At 36.2% G+C, this 22,369-nt stretch overlaps 1 protein-coding gene and 1 long non-coding RNA gene across 13 annotated transcripts in view; both read left to right on the top strand.

Annotated features, from left to right (window-relative positions):
- Positions 1-22,369, top strand: part of LOC119641390 (general transcriptional corepressor trfA) — a 39,240-nt gene that overhangs the window by 6,000 nt on the left and 10,871 nt on the right. For 10 of the 12 annotated variants that reach the window (XM_038040020.1, XM_038040016.1, XM_038040015.1 and 7 more), the window contains 2 exons: positions 13,503-15,449; positions 20,653-21,657. The exons of 1 other annotated variant lie outside the window; for it this stretch is intronic. In XM_038040020.1, the coding sequence (XP_037895948.1) occupies positions 13,509-15,449; positions 20,653-21,345 (2,634 nt within the window). In that variant the 5' untranslated portion in view covers positions 13,503-13,508 and the 3' untranslated portion in view covers positions 21,346-21,657. Of the gene's footprint in view, positions 1-8,557; positions 8,662-13,502; positions 15,450-20,652; positions 21,658-22,369 lie in introns of those variants that run through there. One more of the 12 variants, XM_038040009.1, reaches the window with a different exon arrangement.
- Positions 9,299-12,913, top strand: LOC119641392. The gene is made up of 2 exons (XR_005247826.1): positions 9,299-11,515; positions 11,573-12,913. It is a non-coding gene; the product is annotated as an uncharacterized LOC119641392 (long non-coding RNA).

The following is a 22,369-nucleotide window of genomic DNA, read 5'->3' as shown; positions in this document are numbered from 1 at the left end:
AGTTTTTAAGTCGGTGCGCTCGACTGTATGAGTAGCAATCAAAAAATACTGAAAATGTTCGCCATGTCCAGTTTTTTTGAAAATTTGTTATCGAAATCTTCATTTATGCAAATGTGTGCCACAGATACTACACAGTTGGGCAGACGGACAGATGGACGTGCTTAGATGCATTCCGAACTTGAAACTGTGCTAGAGTTGATATACTTTCTGAAGGTTCTTGAAGCTTGTGCGCGTCATAAAATCATTTTTTTATTCCCTTTGAAAATCAGAGGTTTTCTCAATTTATGCGGTACTGCAGTCGTGTCCTTTGACTAATTTGACTAATTTTCAATACCAACCCGCGTGGAATAACTTTCAATGTTTCCGCCAAATTTGGAGCCGATATCTTCATTTTTAGGGCTACGACCATGTTTAAAACCGATATTATATAGACGGGCAGACGGCTAGGTGGACAGATGGACATACTTAAATTCATTCAGATTTTAATTCTGATCAAGAATTGTTGTGTCAGATCTCTAAAGCTTTGCAAACGTGTTGTCAAAGTGAACTGACACTATTTCGATATAGACCGGTAAAAATTAGTCTCCTTAATGGGGTCCGATTTTTACCAATGCCGAGTGCAAATTGATTTTATGATAAAATTAGTGTCGAATAGAATATTTTAAGCGAAAATAAAGGGGAATATTTTCAAAATGCTGAGAAGAACCAATGACGTGCAGAAATGCATTATCAAAAAGAAATGAAGTAAAAAATTGTTTTGAAAAGTATTGAAAGTAAAATCAAAGTGAAGGGTTCTTAAAGAATATCTCTCAAGTAGTCGCAACAAGTGTTGTGTCGCGTCAGTTTAAACTTAGATAAATTGAAAAGAATTTATAGATAATTGTTTTGCCTATCTATTTGCCTTCTTTTCTTCCTATCTGCACTTATTTGTTTTTGTATTGATATAATACACACACCAATGATATTCTACAACGCGGTTTTTGTCTCGACTAAGAAACTTCATTCGAATAATCAGCTGCCGACTCATATAAACTTACAAAAGAACATCATCGAAAGGGATTGTCGGCAAACATGTTTGAGTCAGGATGGGCAGCCTTAAGCTGGCCCATATTTGTCGTCTATTGTGCCACGATCGTTAAAGTAGAGTAGAAATTGGAATTAAAGGAAACTTCGAACCCAAATCCCTGTTTTATGGATTTTGAGAATTCGTTTCAAATATGATACTAATGAAAAGCATTGGGAAATTTTAATGACTTCAATTCAAGTCCGATCTGGAAGTTTCCTTTAGTGTTCTAAAGGTATGGCATTAAAATGAGACTAATCGGTTTATGAACGCTCACAAGATAAATCATCGGCCAATATTCTTCCTAAAGCAGAACAAAACGCTTTCTAATTTCTATGCAAATAGTTTGTTGAGCTAAATTGTACGTACTTTAACATGAATGCATATGCACGCACGAATATTTATATAAAATTAAGCCAGTACTCGTGCTTCCATTAAACAATTAGCGCTCAGTTTGTTTATTTTTCGTTTTGTAGTCATTTGAATATTCATTAGTGAATTTAACGAATTTATATTTATTAATTAGGTACAACAGATAAGTAGTGTAATTATTACAATAATGTAGTTATTGCTAATTCTATAGTTATTCCATGGCATGCGCCTATTTTTAATGGGATAAATGACCATATTTTTGACAAGCAATTGAACTACGCATAAAAGTGTTCATTCTCGTGTGAGGCATGATCGAGTTGCATAACCCAACCGAACCGACACGGTTGACATAATGGCGTTCCCAGGCAAATTTTTCAATCTTGTTGTGAAATTGTTTGACATATATGATATGATATGATATAAGTTGAATGACGAGCTATTAGTGATGATTTTATTATTTGGTCTTTCGCAAAATTTGAAGATTTTTTTGTAGTTGGACAGTTTAGCAGCGTTCAGACAATTAAAAGTAAAGCTCTCGGAAGAGAGAGAAAGTCGTAATAGCTAAGAGTAATCATAAGGGGGAACCAAGCTCTTGTCTTTCACTTTCATAAACTATACAAAGATATGTCTTGATTTATCATCTACAAAAGGAAAAAGAGTGGCACGTACTACCCTAACCTATTCAATATTTGTAGGACAACATGCAAGTGAGAAAGATAGCAAAATTATTAGCGGTGGCAAATTAATACCAAAACTGATTTAATATTTCCAACAGTACAATTAACAAATTCTTTCCTCAAACCTCGAAGAAGGCCTTTGACTGTGAAGAATCCGTTGAGTGGCATAACGCTGGCAATGGCAATTAGCATTGATTTTCTAGACGGAAGCTTGAAAGACCATTTAAAGTATTTTTAATCAGTTCATCAAATTCTGAATCAATCTCTCCGTCTGTCTATTCGTTTCTCTAATGTATGTGGTAAACAGTCTCGGAGGCTTACGCAGGTTGGTATTGTAATTATTTTATGTTCTTTACTCACAAGATGCAGCAGAAGCAGGCTCGCTCCAGCAAACCTCATAAAGTGTACACATTATTGGCCGGTATATCTATCTGTTCGCCTGTCCATCTATCTGTCTGCGCATTGATATAATATTGGTAGTGGAGATTCTCCCATTCGCAAAAATTGAAATATCGCCTTCGAATTTATAGAAAAACTTCAAAGTTTCTCAAACTGGTTAAAGGATATGCTTCCAGTATAGCATAGACTGAGAAAGCTTTGCTTCTTTTTGGATTCTTCCTCATAGCGCATAAACCACAATAGACATACGACAAACATTTCCATGCCCATACAATATTATAGAGTGGAACAATTTGGTTTTTTTTTTTTTTTTTTTTGTAGCCTTACGTCGTGATAATGAAAAGATTATAACAGAAGAAGAGAACATAATTTTCTTATTTACTTTAACTGCTTTCACGTAGTTTTTTTTCGGAATTCTTTTAAATGACATTTTCCGCTATCGTATTAGAGAAGTTAGTTGCAATTTCTTTGAAGTAAAGAATTTCCCTATACTCTAGGAGATTCAAAGCATCGATTTAATCATTTCCGAATTTTCCGGGAAAAAGGTCCATTGGTAGTGTATTAGATGCGGTGTTATAGTTTAACGTGAACATTTTCCTAGGGAGTTCAAAAATAATCCTAAAATGATTCGAAGCTGCAAAGTTCACATTTATGATTGATTGCATCGAGTTTTCCGAAAGCTCTACAGTTAAAGTACACACTAAACTGCTCACGAACTTTATACATTCCGATAAGCGTAAAATTCTAAACCGATGCGTCTGCCCTTATTTCTTGAAACTACCATGCAGAAATTTGTTCATAAAGACTTAAATCGAGTTAAGACTCCAAGATAGATCCAGCGACGAGAAACGTATTTTATTTTCAATAAGTGACACGCTACAATTGAACTCGACCGTAGTATGTAAAGCTTAGTAATTGTCGAGTTATATGGTACCCGAAAAATTCCAAATGTCAACACGATATTATATCTGCCGTTCTTTCGTAATCATTATAAGATTCACCCGTCGTGAATCACATATGGAGAACTTATTGTATAACTATGTAATATGTAATCGCCTTTTAATCCTCGTAAAAGGAGACAATTTAAGATTGAGTTAGAAGCTGTGGAGGGCGTAGTTTTCACTACTTCGCACTTGGGTGACTAAGGCGCTTGCATATACTAAAGGACGTACGGTAACTTTTCTATGCCTTACAACAATTGAATAACTTTGAGAAAACGTAGATAATAGATATATGAATGTACAATAATAATTGTTGACTTGTCGCATCTTTACTATTTTAAGCAAATTTTAATCACTCAATGCCAGATTAGTCTAGTAATATCTGGTTGGTAGTAATAGTCTTTTAAGTTACAAATAAATATAAAATAAAGCCAGAGATAAAGGAAAAATGCGATTTTTCTTAAATTATAAATTCAAAAGAATATACATGTTTCCTAATATTATTACAGTATTGAAAAATGTATGCGATAACTGATGCGTTGGTGTTTATAACCTTGGTTTTTTTGCAAAATAGGGTAAGAAACTTTAAACGGGAACGATTACCCTTGAAGTAAATGTTAAAGGATGTTTAATAAAGTCTTTTAAGAATATTCTTGGTTATCGTAAGCAGCATAAAAAACTAAGACACTAATAACGTAGCATAAAACTACAACTATTAGAATGCGATTAAGTTATAAGCAAATATTTTGGTTATGATAGGGATATAAAAAAAGGTCAAATACCAAGTTCACGTTAAAATAAAAATTCCAAATCAACTTTAACACTTGCAAAGTGAATTCAACAACTTAAGCGTATTATCGAAAAAATTCTTTCGTGAAATTTTCCTTTCATTACCTTATCACACAGTACTAATAAAACCCATATGACAATACAAAGAATTATTACTTTATTAGGTGACTGTAAAAATAAAAGTGAACTAAAGGATTATCACCACTAATAAATTAAATTATTGTTACCCCATAAGTAGTTGGTAACAGTTCATTGTTTTAACTTTCTTCCGATATTATGCGGAGCAATTTTATAAAGCAAAGGAGATATCAAAAATATACATAGTTTTAAAGTTAGCCATGGTAAAAACCGCTATATAGTTTGATGTAAATAAGGAAAGTGATACGCTCCTCTATGCCATGGTTTTAAAGCGCATCGAAACTGTGTTCCACGAAACTTTGAAATAATATAAAACAAAGCAATGTGTGCACTGTTGTATCGAAACCAAGCCATAAAATTTAAAATATTACGATAACCGAAATTTCGTTCCAAATACGTAAGTATATCCCATAAGTTTTTTCTCCGCCATGCTATGTATAACCTTAAGGCTTACCTTTTGTTTGTTTATGGCACGGATTTCAGTCATCTCAAAGCTCTTTTAAAGTGCGATTCATGGGCGATAATGTCTCCAAGGCCAACGGAGCATTTGCGACATGTTATGCCACATGGCTTTAGGAAAGGTAGTAGTGTAAAAGACTTTGCAGACGAGATTTGCGCCGTTTATAGGAGTGGTACCACGATTATTACGACCGTCCGCAGCTAGTTTAAGAAATTTGGATCTAGCAATTTTGATTTGAAAGTTGAAGACCGCATTGGCCGTCGGATACGCATCGCATCAAGAGTATGCCCGCTGAAAATCCACGAGATAGTGAATGCCAATAGCATTGCCCGGGCAACGATACATAATCCCTTAAGCAAGATGGGATATGTGAATCGATATGGAATTTGAGTTCCACACCAACTGATGGGGACCGACTCTATGAACCGCGTAAGGAAGATACAGTTTGATTGGAACGCTCCACCTCGTGCTTTGTACTCCCCACATCTCTATTATTTCTTTCTCTCGTTTAAAAATTCTCTCCGCGATAAATGTCGCAACTCCGAAAGCGAAATAAAAACGCATCTCCAAGTTTGCAAGTAAGTCTCAGCAATTTTGGAAAGAGTGCAAAATGAGGCTTCCTGAGAGATAGTAGAATGTAATAGAGTAGAATGGTTCAGCTTTTTACCGACACAAATTTAATTTGTATCATCACTCTTATCAGGCATTACAATTGTTTCATATTTTTTTTTCTCAAAGTTGGCTGAAAGTCCGTTTTTCAAATTTATCAAATAGTGTTAATACCAGATCAGTCGTTTTATATCCACCACCGTTATTCTAAAATAGATAAAAGTAGAAGAACCAAATTTTCATGCTCTATGCTACAGACTGGGCGCGGATGTTCTTTTCTATTTTCAAAAAAAAAGTTTTTGTCGCATAGACTTGGGAGCACAGCAGCCATCTCCTTGGGAAAAGTTTAAGTCAGTTTCAAATGTTTTTGCAAATTTTTGCGGTTGGACAGACGAACATGTGGACATGTTTAGGTACATTCCGAATTTGAAAGTGGCGAAAAATTTATATACTTTATGGGGCTTTTTGACGCTTGTTTCTGCCTCTTATAAGGTAATTGAAAAATAAATTAAATTTTGATGCACTATATTGGATACGCGTGGTCAATTTTTTCAATTTTTGTACAGGTGCACAGTATCGTCCATAGAATATATGTTCAAATTTATATACATTTATCTGCTTTAATTTATAAGTAATAAGAAAAAAAACAATTTTTAATTTTTTTCGACTCTCAGTTTATGACGCATTCGTCGACTGATTAGGTCCATTTTCAATACTGACCTGCATACTAGGTACCTACAATATTTCTGCCAATACAGAGGCGGGCAGACGGAGATGCTTAAATTGATTTAGATTTTGATGCTGATCAAGAATGTGTGTGCTTTGTGGAATCTGTTATGCTTCTTTTTGTGCGTTGCAAATAAGAGATAAACTATGCTTTGCATAGAAGTTCCGAAATTGTCACCTCCAAGTGGTGATCCCCGGAAACGGTTCGACCTGCGAAGAAGAGTTTAAGGCATTGGACTATTATAACATGGCGACGAGTTTTCTGATAGATGGTTTTAGGGGTTCACCGGGATATAGTTTTATGTATCTTCTCACAAGCTATTACTATAAAGGAAAAGCTAACCACACTCAATGGTAGCTGGTTTGCATAAGTACTACGATATAGTAATTAGTGAGAGCATGGAAATCTGGTCATGTCGGATGATACGCCCGATGACTATATATCTTGAAGAAAGGTAGTCCGGAATTGGCTAACCGGGACTGTATGGTTGAGTCCAAAAGCAAGAGTGATGTATTACTTAGTAGTACAAAGCGCAAAGTAAGGCTAACGGTTTTGTAGACAAATTTTAAGCACCATTGGGGTCAGGAGCCCGCCCGCGGGGGTTGATGTGATGTACCAAGAAAGTGTGCTGGAAAGTACATCAGTCAATCCTTGCGAGCCCTGACTGCTTGGGTACGGCCCTTTGGGGAGTATCGTGGTGGCTGTGGTTTTCACCATTCCATAACCATCGGAATAATTTCGAGGTGATGATAGGCCTCACCACCTACCAGAGTGGTGGTTCATATGGCCATACACAATGAACTATCTGCGAACCTCAGCGTAAGAGAGGCCCCCTTATTAGCGGATTGTCTCTTGCCCTGAGGGGTGATCACTTAACTTAATTGAGTGCCTATGGTTGTAGGCAACTCGTCTGATTAAGGCATCAAGTCAGGTGCAGACGTTAAACCCCTCAGAGCAATCTGTGCGTTGCAAATGTTTTGACAACGTGAATATATCTCACATCATTCGGTTATGGGTATAAATATGATGTTTTTACTGTTTTATTGGGTACTCAGAAACTAAACTTGACAAAAGATTGAATGCATTCCGCTCCAAATGCATAAACGTTTTGAACATCTCAAAACTATGAACAAAGCTTCGATGCATCGATACAAGTGAATTTTCAACTGCAGAGTAAAGGCTATAGCAAAAGTTTAAGGAAACTTCTGCTGTCATACTGTTTAATGGTGTTTGATTTGCAGTTCTATTCCTCATTTCAATAGTCTTCCCGTATTTATTAAAAATGGACGCAAATGAGCAAGTAGATGTTCATCAATCTTGGATTTACTTAAACAGTGAGCTTATCTTGAAAAAGACAAAACTCAATTTCATCTTCTAGAGAACATGTTGCTTTTAGCAATGATGTTATAAAAAGTATTCGTTTGCAGTGGATATTTGAAAAAACTCACGCAGGAGAACTTTCACGTTTATGAATACACCGGTATTTTACAGAATGAAAAGAGAAGCAATTACAAAATCCACTGTTATTTTAACTAAGAGAATAAACATTGCGTGCTCTTGGCAATAAAGATTTCTTCTAGATAGTTCTCAATTCTCGTTCTCCTTATCTTCGGCTTTGTAGTAATAGCAGCCGTAGTAGTAATGTGCTAGTAGTAGTAACAATAGTAGTACTAATAGTAGTAGTAATAGGTGACATAAATCTTTTTGTTTGCCTTAGTTAATCGTAATAAAAAAATGCGATATATTCATATTTCGATCATATTTTCTGCTTAACGTTTATGTTAGTGTCGTTGAAAAATTATTTACATTTTCACTTAAATACAAGTGTTGATTGACGTCTCTCTTTTATAATTGAGCTCTCTGTTATGAGTTCCGAGTTGAGCGTATAATTAAGAGTAAGAGTAAGAACATTGTAAAATACCTTGAATCTTTTTGGTTGCTGATGTTGTTATCACTTTTATTTTGTGTATCAATTGTGTTGGTTATTTATTCATTTGCACTTGCAGACGGCAGACGACTGCCCGTATTGTGTACTTTCGTTTACTACATATATTTTGCCTTGGTGTGTAGAAAATTTACTTATTTGCGATTTTGATTTTGTAAAGTGTGCAATGCAAGCAATTCGAAGTAATCAAGAGTTAAATAAATAGAAAAAAATTAATTATATTTTTCTTCCAACAACGAAAAAAAGAGAGAAATGTTGCATTACTTTAAAAATTAAAAATCTGATAAATTAAATATTAAACGAAACAACAACAACAAATCAAGACTATTTGTTTGTTACATTATAAAGCAAATGAAATTTTCATAAAGTGTTGTGCGTGTGTGTGTGTGTGCAAAAAGCAACATCCCAAAAAAAGAGAAAAAAGAAAAACAAAAAAAAAAAAACTGGAATTATTAAAAATTCATTTTATATAAATTAGCAATATTTTAAAACAAAGGAAGTATACGTATATATGGCACCGCGGATAATTACATATTTCCTGGTATGAATACATTTTTATTAATTTGCTTGTTTTCAAAACATTAACAATTTTGGTTCGTCTTTGCTTTAATTTTTGAAAAAAGTCGTTTGCATATGCTCGTGACGGAAAATAAAGAATTAGCGACAAAAAAGGGTGCAGCTGTTTTTGGCTTTTACCCACACTACCTATTTTGGCTATTCGTTACGTTACAAATACGTGATTTGATCGCTCATAGGCAAAATATAGCAATGTAATGCGAAGAGTACGATGGTGTTTGTAGGTGTTTGTATTTTTCTACTTTTATAATTGAACGGAATGATGAAATGATGATAAAATATATTTGGATAGATCTACAAACATTCCTTTAAAATAATGGTTACATCTTTTTGTATTTACACGTATGGGATATAGCTCCTAGTCATGTTTGTTGCTTTTGTTATATAAAGTCACCAAAAATTTAAATAAAACGCTAAAAGCAATTGTTTTCGTAGTATTTTTTAAATCAGATGCCCTAAGATGAGGGCGATTCTTTTCGTACTAAGTAAAAAAATATAAAAATTAGAAAAAAAACTCGAGAACCTAAATAAGTCTTAATAAACATATATTGACGAATGCGGGAAATAAATGCAGAACATATATAGCCCTTCTTTTTCATAAAATTGTTTTTATTAATTTATTTATATAAGAGCTAATTACAGCATGTAAGGTTCGCCTGTAGAGATTTTAAATTATTTTATATTTTTATTTATTTAAATTATTTTATTGAGATATCAAACGACGTTAAATAATGTCTATGATTCATGCGCCAGACGTTTATATACTTTGTGTTTATCTCCTTTAAAACGACAATTGCCGCATAGGAAAATATGCGTTTTTGGAACTTTTGAACTTAAAAAAAAAAATGATTATAAGGCATGTGAATTTCCTGAATTTTTTGGTGTCTTTTATTAACATTGAAAGACCTTTCAATAGTTTCTCTTTACCTTATCTGGTTTTCGTAATACCGATCATTTTGAATGAAATCGTCGAAAAATGAAGATAAGGAGCTGAAAGTTGCCACAAAAATTCGTTGATTAATTAAGAATATGATGTTAGAGGATAGGCGTGATAGGCACATATGCCCGGGCATGTTATGGATAAAACTGACACAACCGCGATTTCGTGTATAGATTTCGGTCCCATGAAAATATTTCCAAAACGGTCTTATTCAAATGGTCGCCAGAGCCACCTTTATGCATGGTCCAAAAATGTCTTATCGAAATTGTTACGAATTTTTTTTTCGCAATGGTTGCGCAATCTGCCTGCCTTCTTGTTTATAGTTTGCAGTTTTTTTTTTTAGAGGTTAGATCTTTGTAATCTGAATCGTTGATAAGCGTACACCGCAAGTTTATTCCTCCGTTCTCGGTTTGTTCCTTCTTTCTTCGTGCAATTTATCGCTTTTTATACGGCTCTAACATTTCCAATTTGATGATTATGAAGCGATTTAACAAGCAAGAATGTTATATTCAGCGTGGGCCGAATTTTATGTATTCACACCTTCCCTTATATCTCTTTTTTTTAGCATTCGTTTTTGTTTACGTAACGAGTAATATACGAAAACATTCAAAAATTGAACAAATGAATACTTGATCACTCATAACTTTGTATGGGCGTAGACTATTTTCTCCGTTTTTGATAAAGCATAACAGAGTCCTTCATAACAACTTCAGTGTTCAACCTCTTATAATTTGTGAGCAATGAGCCAAAGAAGTTTGCTTTCAGTTTTTTCCTTCCTGAGGGTGTGTTCGTTGGCTCATTTTAAATATCTACCTGCCTGCAAGAGCTTCCAATGCTCCCGATCCTGCACAATCCGGGCAGTGCCATCCGCATAACCTATCAATTTTTCTTTTTGACTTCTTATATCGTCGTTTGCGTAGCTGCCTATCGTTTTAACCACGTGCAACGTGATGATAGCGCAGGATTCTTTGCGTCCTTGCTTTTTTGTGCTGTGGAAGTCACTTACAATTCTTTCCAATAGCCCAGTTTACCGGTTTTTATTACTATTCTAGAGAACTTTCTCGCGCTTTTGTAAGGCTCAATTTGTTTACCAGTCTTTTGATGTTTCAGCCTCACATACATGTGTTAAGGTATTTCGGAAGTAAACCACGACAGCATTTGGATCTTCTTTCTAGCGCAGAGTAGTGTGCAGTTGTTCGTTTTCTTTTTTGGCCAACAGAACTGCTGCGCCTTGTGGCGCTACCTCATTATCTATATAGAAGTAGATAATGGTGGTGGCTTAAGGTTTCGCTTTGTGACATTATTCAACGCATGCATCCATCTGCCAACAATAACGAGCGAAGCACATGAGCATTTTGTAGACTATCTATACTATGCATGGGTAGTTTCACTGCGGCGAGCGAGTTATATCCTTATAACTTTCGTTTAATGGAACCAAAACTTGAGTGTTTCCCCACAAATTACGGATAAAGTTAAAAGTTACTGTTGCAGTCATATTATTTTCTCAACGAGATTTCCATTCGGCACGTACATGTTCTTTTAAGAGCGATTGACGCTCCATAATATTGGACCTCTCTATTCTTCATTCCTTAGCACGTCAAGTAAAGAGAGACCACTGTTTATTCCATAGGCGCTATTAATATAATATTGAAGATTTGCTTTAATTTACAGAAACAGCCCAAGTTCAACTCAAGACGAATATTCTTAAACCGACTTAGATGATATTGATAAATATTTCGAGGTCTAGCCCCACCCATCAATCACCCAGTAACATTTTGTGCTGACACCTTAACATATCATTCCCTTCATCGGCAAACGTGACATCCTGATGTCTTACGAGTCTTCTATATGTCGGCACGGCTCAGGCATCATTCAACATGTAAGACACGACCAGCCAGCTCTACCACATTCAAAAATTTACTCTTACACTTTCCAGGTGACGAATAAACTTGCCCTTTTTATTCAAGCTAATTTCTAAGTAGCTGGCCTTGTGACTAGGACCAAACTCATCCACTTTAAATATTGAATATCAACTGGACGAGATCCTGGAGAAGTTGGTTGTATCCTGGTCTTCTGTACAAATGCCCTCTAGTTGCCTCAATACTCCGGCCATATGAAAGGTCCACAAACGAATTCCTCTGAGCAACTTCTATCATATAACAATGAGAGAAATATCCACCGAACTATCTACCGGACCGACTGGGATCAGAAATACTCTAAAATCCTTCTATCATCCCCCTCTGCTTCAGCATTCTGACAAGCACTGAAGGAAGATGCATGCCCCGATAAGGCAACGAATTATTCCTCACCTTATCAGTCGGCTTCGGAAGAATTATGGCCTTGTCTGCTTTTCACGGTAATGGAAAGGAACGCTCCCGCAGACATCCAAAATAGATCGCACAGAGATATTCTGAAATAAACTTTCAGATGGCTGTAAACATTTCGCCGGTAATCTGTCTGAATCCGGTGTTCTTTTACACCTAACATTCGAGACCGCTTACCCCATTCATGTTCCTTCAACGAAGGCGCAGAAGGGATCAGTCCAATATTAGAAGACATAGTATCATTCTGTGGACTCCTTGCTTCTAATAGCACCACCTGACACCCAAGTGTCGTTCCGGTCGCGAGGAACAAAATCTTCAATCTCTTCAGCCGTCTTCCTTAGTCTTTTTAAGTACACTTTCTCAAGGAGCAAGACATGTTTAGTTATATGGTCTACCTGCTCATCCAAAAGTGCATTCAGAAAATTCCCAAGATGCACCGCGGAAGCTGTTCCCCTAATATAGACTCCGTATGCGTCACATTAATCTCAAAAATGTGCCAATGTTTGACGTTAAGTTTAGTGGGTGCGGTGGAAGTAAAATTAACCATCACTTTAGTAGTGTTCCTAACGCTTCGGTAGGGAAGATAACAGATGTCTTTGCTGGTTTAACGTGGGTACATACCTTGTCGGTTTAACCCCACAGTACTTGATGACACCCGGGTTCATTTAGCGTAACCGGCTCCCTTTAGAGAGTTAGACAATCCCTATAAGCTAGGAGCCTAAACTACGTTGGAGAGTCCAGATATGTTTATAAACGCTGGGAAGATAACAGAAAGAACAAATCATTCGAGAAAATGGAGCTTATGCTCACGTCGCCACACCAATGAGTATTGGATATTGCGTTTTTGATATGAAACCAACCCACGGATTATTCGCAAGACATATTTATGCGAACGTGGTGATTTGGCGCGATTATTATCGGCGTTATTAACGTCTTTTTAATTCTTTGAAAACAAGAATGGAAGTCTTGCTACCGTAAGTGAAGAACATTATAGGATCGATGTTAACTGATTTGTAAACGCCTGTAGGTGAAAATATTGATTTGAGCAATATATGATTCTGTCAAAGCCATACAAGGCCGTACCATAACACTTACAGACCCTCTTATCGAATGGGCTCGAAAGAGGTCCGATTTGACATCTTTGTACCAGTTCTTGGGAGATTAGTTAAAGACGGAAATAAATCAGACTTTATTTATGCGTTAAAAGCATTTGTTGAAAACATCGTTGGTGAAATTAGATCAAATTTGGAGGCAAATTGCTTGAAATTGCATTCATCGGGTTCGGTCTGTCCAAGGACCCGCGATGGCCATTTAAGTGATGTTTTATTTTTAATTATAATAATTGTACGGAATAAACTTTAGAGAAAACATATTTTTGCTTATTTTAATTAGTTTATTTTTTGTTTTTTGAAAACTAATCTTACCGCTCTTGTTAACAAAATACTAGATTACAGTTTACTATGAGAATGGCTTGCAATTTCGTTTAAAGTCAAATCTTTTTTTTTACTTTTTGCTCTTCTTTTATATTTTGTGGTTTTCTAGTGCGGCATGCGCCATCCTAACACTGGACTAAGCGAAGACGACTTGAGTCGTCTAACTGGTTCATCATCATCATCATCCGCATCCTGCTGTAGCAAAAATTCCGCGTCATCATCGCCATCATCATCGCCGACGTCTTCCTCGTCATCATCGCCCGCCACGTCGGGTGCTAATACGCCTGAATGCAATGAGTCACAGCAACAACAAACACTCGATCTACAGGAAAAACAAAATTCATATGAAAAACATCATCATCCACAACACGGAAATATCACTGATCAAAACGACCAAATTTTAACGGAACAGTTACATAACAACAAGAACTCAGAGTCAAGCACTAACTCAAATATCACCACTAGTACCCAAAACCAACAAGAACAGCAAATACGTTTTAATTCTACATATCTGCCGGAGATCATCAATCCGTTAGAATGGCAAAAATCGCGAAAGCGCAAAGAACGCCTTGATAGTACATCCTCATCCATACAAGATCGCAAATTGCAACGTTCCAACAGTGAGGAATTACTGCCACCTGCGCAGGACAACAACAATAAACTGTTAATAACAACGAACAGTGCAGCGAGTGCTCCTTCGGATATTAGCAATAACGCTTTGAAAGCCATTAAAAATGTAGACAACATAAGGCGCGTGTCATCCGAGGACTTTAAACGTACGCCTTTTGATGTCTATGAACGAGAGCTAAAGGACGACAATGACAGCACTCAGATCCTAACAGCTGATGAAAATGACGGTTCTCTGGCCAATCGTCAGATGCTTAGTTGGACGGTGGGCGTACCGATCAAGGATATGTCACGACGTTCACGTTTTGAAACTAGCCCGGCACGTTCTCATAGATTGTCACCAATACGGGTAGCGTACAATAATGGGAACGGCAATGGAAAATATCGTGATAGTGATGATAGCGAATGCGAACATGAGCGTCGACGAAGCACCGAACGGTTCTGTAAGAGCCGAGCTCCGCCGGGTCGCAAAGCTTCTGGGGTGACCAAAAAAAGTTCTAGCGCCTGCAATTCCATCCGATATTTACCTTCAAAGTTAAACGATGAAAATGTTTATAAATACGATTTGTCAACGCTAAAATACGAACGTCGCGGTTTCATTAGCAAGAAAGCCAACTGCATTGAAAAAAATAGTAACAGCAACGGCAACACCAACGACCACAACGACAATAATTTAATAGATTTCGGCAAAAAAGCAAAAGCTCTCAATGTACATTTGGGAAGTTCTAATGAAGAGATCGATAATCAGACCAATGTTAACCAACAACAGCAAAAGATATCTACTAAAAATAGCAGCCAAAATAGTTTCAATAGTATACCGTTAACCACATCAGCCCAAGAAGCACTGCCATGGGATCGTTCTGTGCCCGAAGATCAGACCCCTGTTTTAAGTCGACGTTACGCCACCGTGCACCTTCAACTAGATGACAGTATCGATACCGCTGCTCTGCTCTCAAAAGTGAAACCATTTCCACCACAGATACCGAAACAAGCGATTACTGCTCAATCGTTGTCCAATGCCATTGATGAAGATAACCGGTTGGAGTCCCTTAATACCTTCCGTACACTAACCTCTCTAGAAAACGTACGTACACGTGAACTCATGCAAGTTATACCATCAGTTATGTCTTTCCAATCGCCCGAAGAACGCCTTAAGCAAATCAATAAACGGTTAACAGCTTTGAAAAAGAAACTCTCTCAATTGGAGGAGGCCTATGAGAACCGTATGGGTTACCGGCCGTCGCAGGCAGATCGTTTAAACGATAAATACATGAAAAATATTTTGTCAGAATTGAGTAAACTGCGTAAAGAACGTCATGAACTGAAAGATGATCCAATGGCAGCTTTGGGCTTGAAATCTCAAAGTAATAGTCAAGAAGCACAACAGAAACTGGAGAAAATGAAAGTAACTCTGAGGGAAATCGATCAGGTGAGTTGTATAAGTAATTACTTTTTGTACCCATCATCGAAGGAGGATGGTTTCAGAACGCTACAACAGGAAGCTTCAGATGTTCTTTAAATTCTACATATAATTTGATCAGGATCAAATTGTGAAACTCTCGAGATATTTTTATCTGTGCGTTCTTCCAAAATATTCGAAGTCGGTTCACGCAAATTGTTAGTGGACATGGATAAAAACAGTAAAATGACACACCCGCAGTAAATTGGGAATATCTCGGGTTTCTGGGCTTTTTGCCCAACACCCTTTCATAGTGGAATCTAGGTTCTTTCGCCTATAAACTTTGTTATATTTCCATATTAGGAAAAGCATCAACCAAATCATTGCGAAACTGACTAAGATTTGGTAATTATTTTTTTGGTATGTCCTTTGCAACTGACTTTTTTTCTCATAAGCAGCCAAGAACAAATTACGGCAAAGTCCAATAGATGATAGAATAGGCGGAGATATATTCTGTGTACTTTAAGAATTATGCGATAACGATGTAGGAAAGAACTATCAAGTCCACTCTTCCCATGTTCCTTTTCATATGGACAGATATTGTGTACAACGGGTTGCGAGCCAATATAAGTAGACAACATAGTAATAGCCTTGTTCCGCACCGTCGCTGAAAAATCAACACCATTATGAGGAGAAATTCTTCCTTCATAAGCTTCCCTAGCGATCGCCGTCTTTATTAGATCCTTCTTGTCCTCGAGTCTACATTTAAGCAATCTATTCTGTTATGCCGTTCCGACACAATAGATTCCTTGTTTCGTTAAATATTACGGGAAGAACAACAACGTGTAAAAGCTATCGAAGAATCCAATGTAACTCCATATTTGGTGTAGGACTCTGGCTAATTGTAAGACGACATTATTGGTGGATTCCTTGTTTCGTTAAATAGTATGGGAAGAGCAATGACGTATAAAACCTGTCAAAGAACCCTATATGACTTCTCATTCTGTGTATTACTCTGAGTGATCGTCAGAAGACATTATTGGTAATTCTCAACTCTGTTTCACTTGTCTTCTTGCCCGGAATATACTTCGAATGCTTATTCCATGGGACTACATAAAATAAATAGGTTGTAGCTCCACTTATGGGCCTTATTAGATAAATATTGTTACTGGAAATGACTTATTTCTGTTAAACATATCTGTTCATCTATTGATAGGCGTTGATATACGGGAATAGACGAAAACGTTTCATTTCACTCGTTGTAAGCGATACAATTGCGTAAAAAAGACGAAAAAACTGCATAATATATTCGAAGGATAAGAAAAATTTCTGATTCGACTTATTTTTAAGAAAAAAAAAAAAAAAAAAAAAAAAAATTAACCAAAGCATTTCTTTAATGGTTTTTTTCCTTGAGCTGAATTTTGGCCAAAAATATGTTTTGTTTTTACTTACTTATAAGTCTCCTGCACACACACATGTACACACCAAAAATGTACGTGTACAAAGCATAATAAATATAACAATAAGTAACTAAACAAGTGGTACATACTGTGAAGACTACGAAAAATTCCCTTGCGGAAATGTTGGATTTTTGCTTATTTTCCAAGGGTTACCTTGCCGGTTCTGTCCAGATGTCCGACTTCATCTACAAAACGTACCCTGACGCCATCCGTTTCCAATTTAATAGGCCAGTAAGTGCATAATACTTCAGTGTGCGGTATTCCAAACGAAATACAATCAAAAAAAATTGCTATGAACTAATTATTGGGACCTATTTAACTTTCACGTAAGCCCATTATGGCTCAAGCGGTCCCTGCAATATTATGTAAGACAAAAGGAAAAATTCCACCATCTATCCTAATTTAATTATGGCCAGACGGTTCGTCTCTACAGTCTAACGTTATGATTAGTTAGTACTCAGTCTACGGCTTCCTGTGTTCACAAATCCATTGGTTTACATCAGATCAAAAACTTACAAAGTGTTCAGCATGGAAAGAAGAAGGAGGAAATGCTCTTCTCGTTTTCTCGAAGCCTGTGTCTGTCACCATCGATTTGTCCAATCGACACATGATATGCTTTCGAATGTGATAACTCATTTGGTTTCTAGCCATCTTACCATCTCTATTCTCATTTATAAAAGGGTAACTGTGACTCTGTGAGGTAAAAGAAACTATAACGAATAACTCTTCGAATCTATGGTGAAAAAAGAACCAATTTCAAACTATGATATAACAACATTACCTTAGGCAAAAAAACAACAACTTAACCTAAGTGTGGGACTAAAACGAACCTGAAGCTTTACTTGTCACAATACATTATTTATACATATATACGTAAAGAAGGGCATATTTGGCTTACTAGCGATTAATAAATTGAATTTGTATAATTTATAGTCCGGAAGCATAATATGCGTGCGTAGGATTTTTCTTTGTTTTATGCCTGAGTGTTTATTCTATGCATGGCTCATAAAGGCTCCTAACCGATTAAGAAAGAAATTTTCTTGAAAAATGAATTTAATTGAAAGGCAGTGTTAGCAAATTTACTGTAACTTTTAAGCGGTGATCATAAACTTTAGCGGGACGAAAGATAAGAAGAGAATGTTATTAACGTTTTTTCCTGTTCGGTGTACATCATAATAATTGTGTTAAGATTCGTAAGCCTTCCGTTATTCGATAACTATGAAATAATGTAAATATATATATGTACATATGGGTGTGTGTGTGTGTGTGTGTGTGTATTAATTATTGCCGTTTATTTTTTATACCCATCGCCGAAGGATGAGTATATTAATTTTTCCTAGAAGGAAGCATCAGAGATCCCGCAAAGTACGTACGTTATTGATCAGCAGCAAATTCTGAAACGATTTAAGCATGTTTGTCCACCTGTCCATCTGTGCAAAGTCTATTGTACAGAATTTGTGGCAAGGGTTTAACGTGGGTTCCTGCCTGAAAGGCTTAACCCCACGGTGGCCTAAGCCACTTTTAAGCGTACTACGCCCCCTGTCGAGTTAGACAATCCCCACAAAGTAGGGGCCTAAACAGCACCAGAGTCCAGAACGGTTTATTGTGTATGGAACAATGAACCCCACTCTGGTTAATGGCGAGGCCTAGCTGCACTCAATTGTTCCATTTTAGCTAGGAACTCGCCAACCACAACCACCACGAGTACTCCCCGAAGGGCCGCACCCAAGCAGTCAGGACTCACAAATTGATAAACGATATGCGTTCAAAAAGGGTAAAAATTGCGCTCGCTTCCGCCATAAGGCTTCCACGACGCCGTTGATCAATTACCACCATTACCCGCAGGCATCCGTGACATGTGTTCAAAAGTAAAAATAGGTAAAAGGGGAAAAACCTTTCCGTCATATCCCTTTTTTCATTTTTGCATGTATTAAATCAATTTGCCAGATATCTTCTATTAATCGGCCAAAGGGAAGGCCGTCCGTCAATTCCTTTTTGCATTAATAGTATAATTAATTTATTCATTACGACTTAAGGACAAAGTCCATCATACACCCGCAGGCATACGTGGCTTTGTGAGGCGAGCCTCCTGACCCCCGTGGCTCCCAGTTTATTTTACAAAGCCTTAGGCATACTTTGGGCGGAACCGCACTTGCTTCGGATTCTCCATACTCTCCTGGTTACCAACACCAGTGAACTACTTTTCTTCAAGATATATAGGTCTCGGGTATTGCACTGACATGGCAGAGTAATCTACCATGCACTCGCTAGGTTACTACCTTCGACGTACTTAAAAACCATTCATTCATATATTTCCTCGGTAGTAACCAGCTATAGAGTGACGAGCTCATCTTCCAACCAACCCCTCCACCATCTCTCCGAAACTCGTCGCCGAGTTAACAGCCCAAAACCTTAAACTTTTCTTAGCCGGCAAAAGCCGTTGCCCGGGGATCACCACTGGGTTGTGAGAGTTTCGGCACATCTATGCTACCCATCAAAGCATAGTTTATATCCTCAGTCTATTGTACAAATGAAGCTTCAAATTTGCCAGAAACATTGGAAGTTCTTGCACGTAGGTTGGTATTGAAAATGAGACAAATCGGTCAAAGGACACGCCCACAACACCGTGTAAATTAAGAACACCTCCATTTCAAAAGGGATAAAAAATTCGAGATTTGCTCATTATTATCATAAACGATATCAGATAAATTTACACAAATTTGAATGCCTATTCTATGGGCGATGCTATAGGGCCTGTACAAAAACGGCAAAAATTGACGATGCCTACCCAATATTATAGGGTATCAAAATTTTATTTATTAATTCAGTACCTTTATAAGACCGAGAAGCAAGCATCAAAGACCCCACAGAGTAAATAAATTTTGGGCCAGTTTTAAATTTGAAACGCACCTAATCGTGCCTATCTGTTCGTCTGTCCATCCGTATATCTGCTCAAGTGTGTAGTAAGTGTGGTAACGATTCTGCTGTTAGCGAAAATGAAGACATCGTCTACAAATTTGCAAAAGAATTTGGGATTGACTTAAACTTTTTCAAGGACGCGCCTACAACACATACACCTTTATACGACATATACTTTTATTTTGAAAATAGAAACAGCGCCCACTCTTTGTTTTAATGCATGGAACTTTATTTATTTTCTTTTTTTTTTGTCTTTTCTAGAATAACGGCCGGTGATGGGTATAAAGGATTCGGTCGCGACCGAATATAATTTTCTTAGTTATTATTACTTCTGTTATTTCATAAATTGCTTACTGTTTTTTTTTTTTTTACTTTTTGCTGAGTTCTGCTATAGTTATAAGTTTTCCATCACATGATGACAGTTTGATAGCATTCAAGAAATGCAAAGTTTACGTGCAATTATTTTTTATTTGACTGGGTGATGATAAGTTGTCGTTCATTTGATGTTACGTGTTGTCTTAAGTTCTTTTGTGTTGTACCTAATCTTTTTTGTCTATAGGATTCCATTGCATTCTCGATATTATATAAAGCGTGATACACTTCACCTGATTATCTATGTAACCTGTATTAGTTGTGATCTTAATCTTTTGCTTCACCTGCTCCCCTCTTAAATGAAAGCGTGAAAAACTGCGAAAATATTTATGTTACGCAAAATGTTAAATTTAAACTAAAAGATAGAGTTAGGGTTAGTGTGCAACAAAACCCGTCAAATTATACATTTGTTAAAAAATCGAAATCTCTTCCTTTCTTGTTATATACGTATGAATTGAATTAAAATATAATATTTTTTGCAGACTCTTAACGCGAAACGTGATACCGCTCATCGTTCTGAATTATTAGACGATTTAACTCCAAATCAGTTAGTGCAAGAGAAAGCTGCTGTTCAACATTGTTTATTACATTTTGAATCATTATATGGTCGTCCATCAACCAAAGAGGAAAGGGATATAGCTCGACCGCTCTACGATCGTTATCGTCAATTGAAGCGTTTTGTGTCGCGCAGTGTATTATCTACTGGTACGGCTGCCTCTGGCGCTCCTGATTTACCCACTATTCTCGAGCATGAAGCGATGGTCTTTGAATCCACCACATTACAATATTCTTCCAATAATAGTACTGAAACGACAAATTCACCAAGCGACCCGGTACCACCGCCCACAGCCAGTTCAGATGATTCCAGCGCAACGAACACTGTATCGCAACAGCAGCAGCAGCAACAACAACAACAACAGCAGCAAGAGGTATCTGAGAATATCAGCGCTTTGACTATTGAACAATTATGGGAACATTTAGAAAAGACACGCGAAGAAAAGAAATTATTGAAGCGCACTATACGAGAATACGAAACCATCTTCGAAGAGCAAATGGGACGTAAAATGTTAAAAAATGATCGCAAAACAATTGAAGACACTTACATTCAGTATAAAGAGAAAAAGGCCAAGACGCGTTTGTTGCAGGCTTTAATTAAAAAACAAATTTCACGTTAAACGATTGTTGTCTCTCGCCGTACATGGGAAGAAAAAGATGTAAAGCTTAAAGCTTAAAGCTTTTTTTTTTTTTAATAAAATTGAATTAGTCAGGTACGAAACATTGTTGGTCGGTTTTGTGAAGCTTTTGAACGAAATTATTTTGAATACGAAATGAGATGATGTTCTGTAGTAGAGAGGAGAGCTTTTTTGTAGGATTTTAAACGAAGTACGAAAAATTGAAAAATGAAAAATTACCGTAAAAGCTTTGCTATCGGCACAAAACGCTATGGAGAAGACTTTGTTTATTTTCATCCTTTCCGTTTTTTTTTTTTTTGTTTTTTTGATTTAAATTCACCGGTCAAGCATAATAAAAAAATAGAAAGCGTTAATTATTGTTTATAATAATTTGTAAAACAATATTTTGAAGAACGTGTGCAAGCCAGCAGCAACCTATATTAAGAAGGCACCTGAAAAATGAATTCCAAACAAGTCGTTGGTTTCACTAATTACATCGGAGAAAAGCTAGAGTGCCAAAATGTTTTTTTTTTGTTTTTTTTTTTTTTTAATTTTCTTTTTTGGTTTTTAAAAAGTTAAATGGGTAAAAAAGAAAAAATAAAAAATATATTTTAACTCGTCGAAGACGTTTCTCATAATAATATAACAAATTTAAATAAATGGATTTCTTTTATTATTATAAGTTTTTGTGGGAGAAAAATTGTTATTTATTATCTATAAATATTTTAACGAATAATAAAAATTATGTATGCGTTATTCAGCTGAGATCCTGAGATGATTATAATAAAATTTTATAAACGAATACAATTTTTGATATAGAGATACATTTTTTTTCTAGTGAAGAATATCCCAAAAGAATACAAACAAACGAACATAACAATTTTTTGATATTCTTTTTTTTTTTTATCTGAAATATTTTATTCAGTCAGATAGTTGTATAATTGAACTGAATTATACTATATTAAATGAAAATATATCCAATTAAACTAACAAAAAAAAAAAAAAAAAAAAAAAAAAAAAAAAAAAA

Source organism: Glossina fuscipes, unplaced genomic scaffold (genome assembly GCF_014805625.2).
Source record: "Glossina fuscipes isolate IAEA_lab_2018 unplaced genomic scaffold, Yale_Gfus_2 148, whole genome shotgun sequence".
In the NCBI taxonomy this organism is placed as follows: domain Eukaryota; kingdom Metazoa; phylum Arthropoda; class Insecta; order Diptera; family Glossinidae; genus Glossina; species Glossina fuscipes.
Note: the sequence above shows the minus strand (reverse complement) of the source record. Positions and strands in the feature narration are given on the sequence as shown.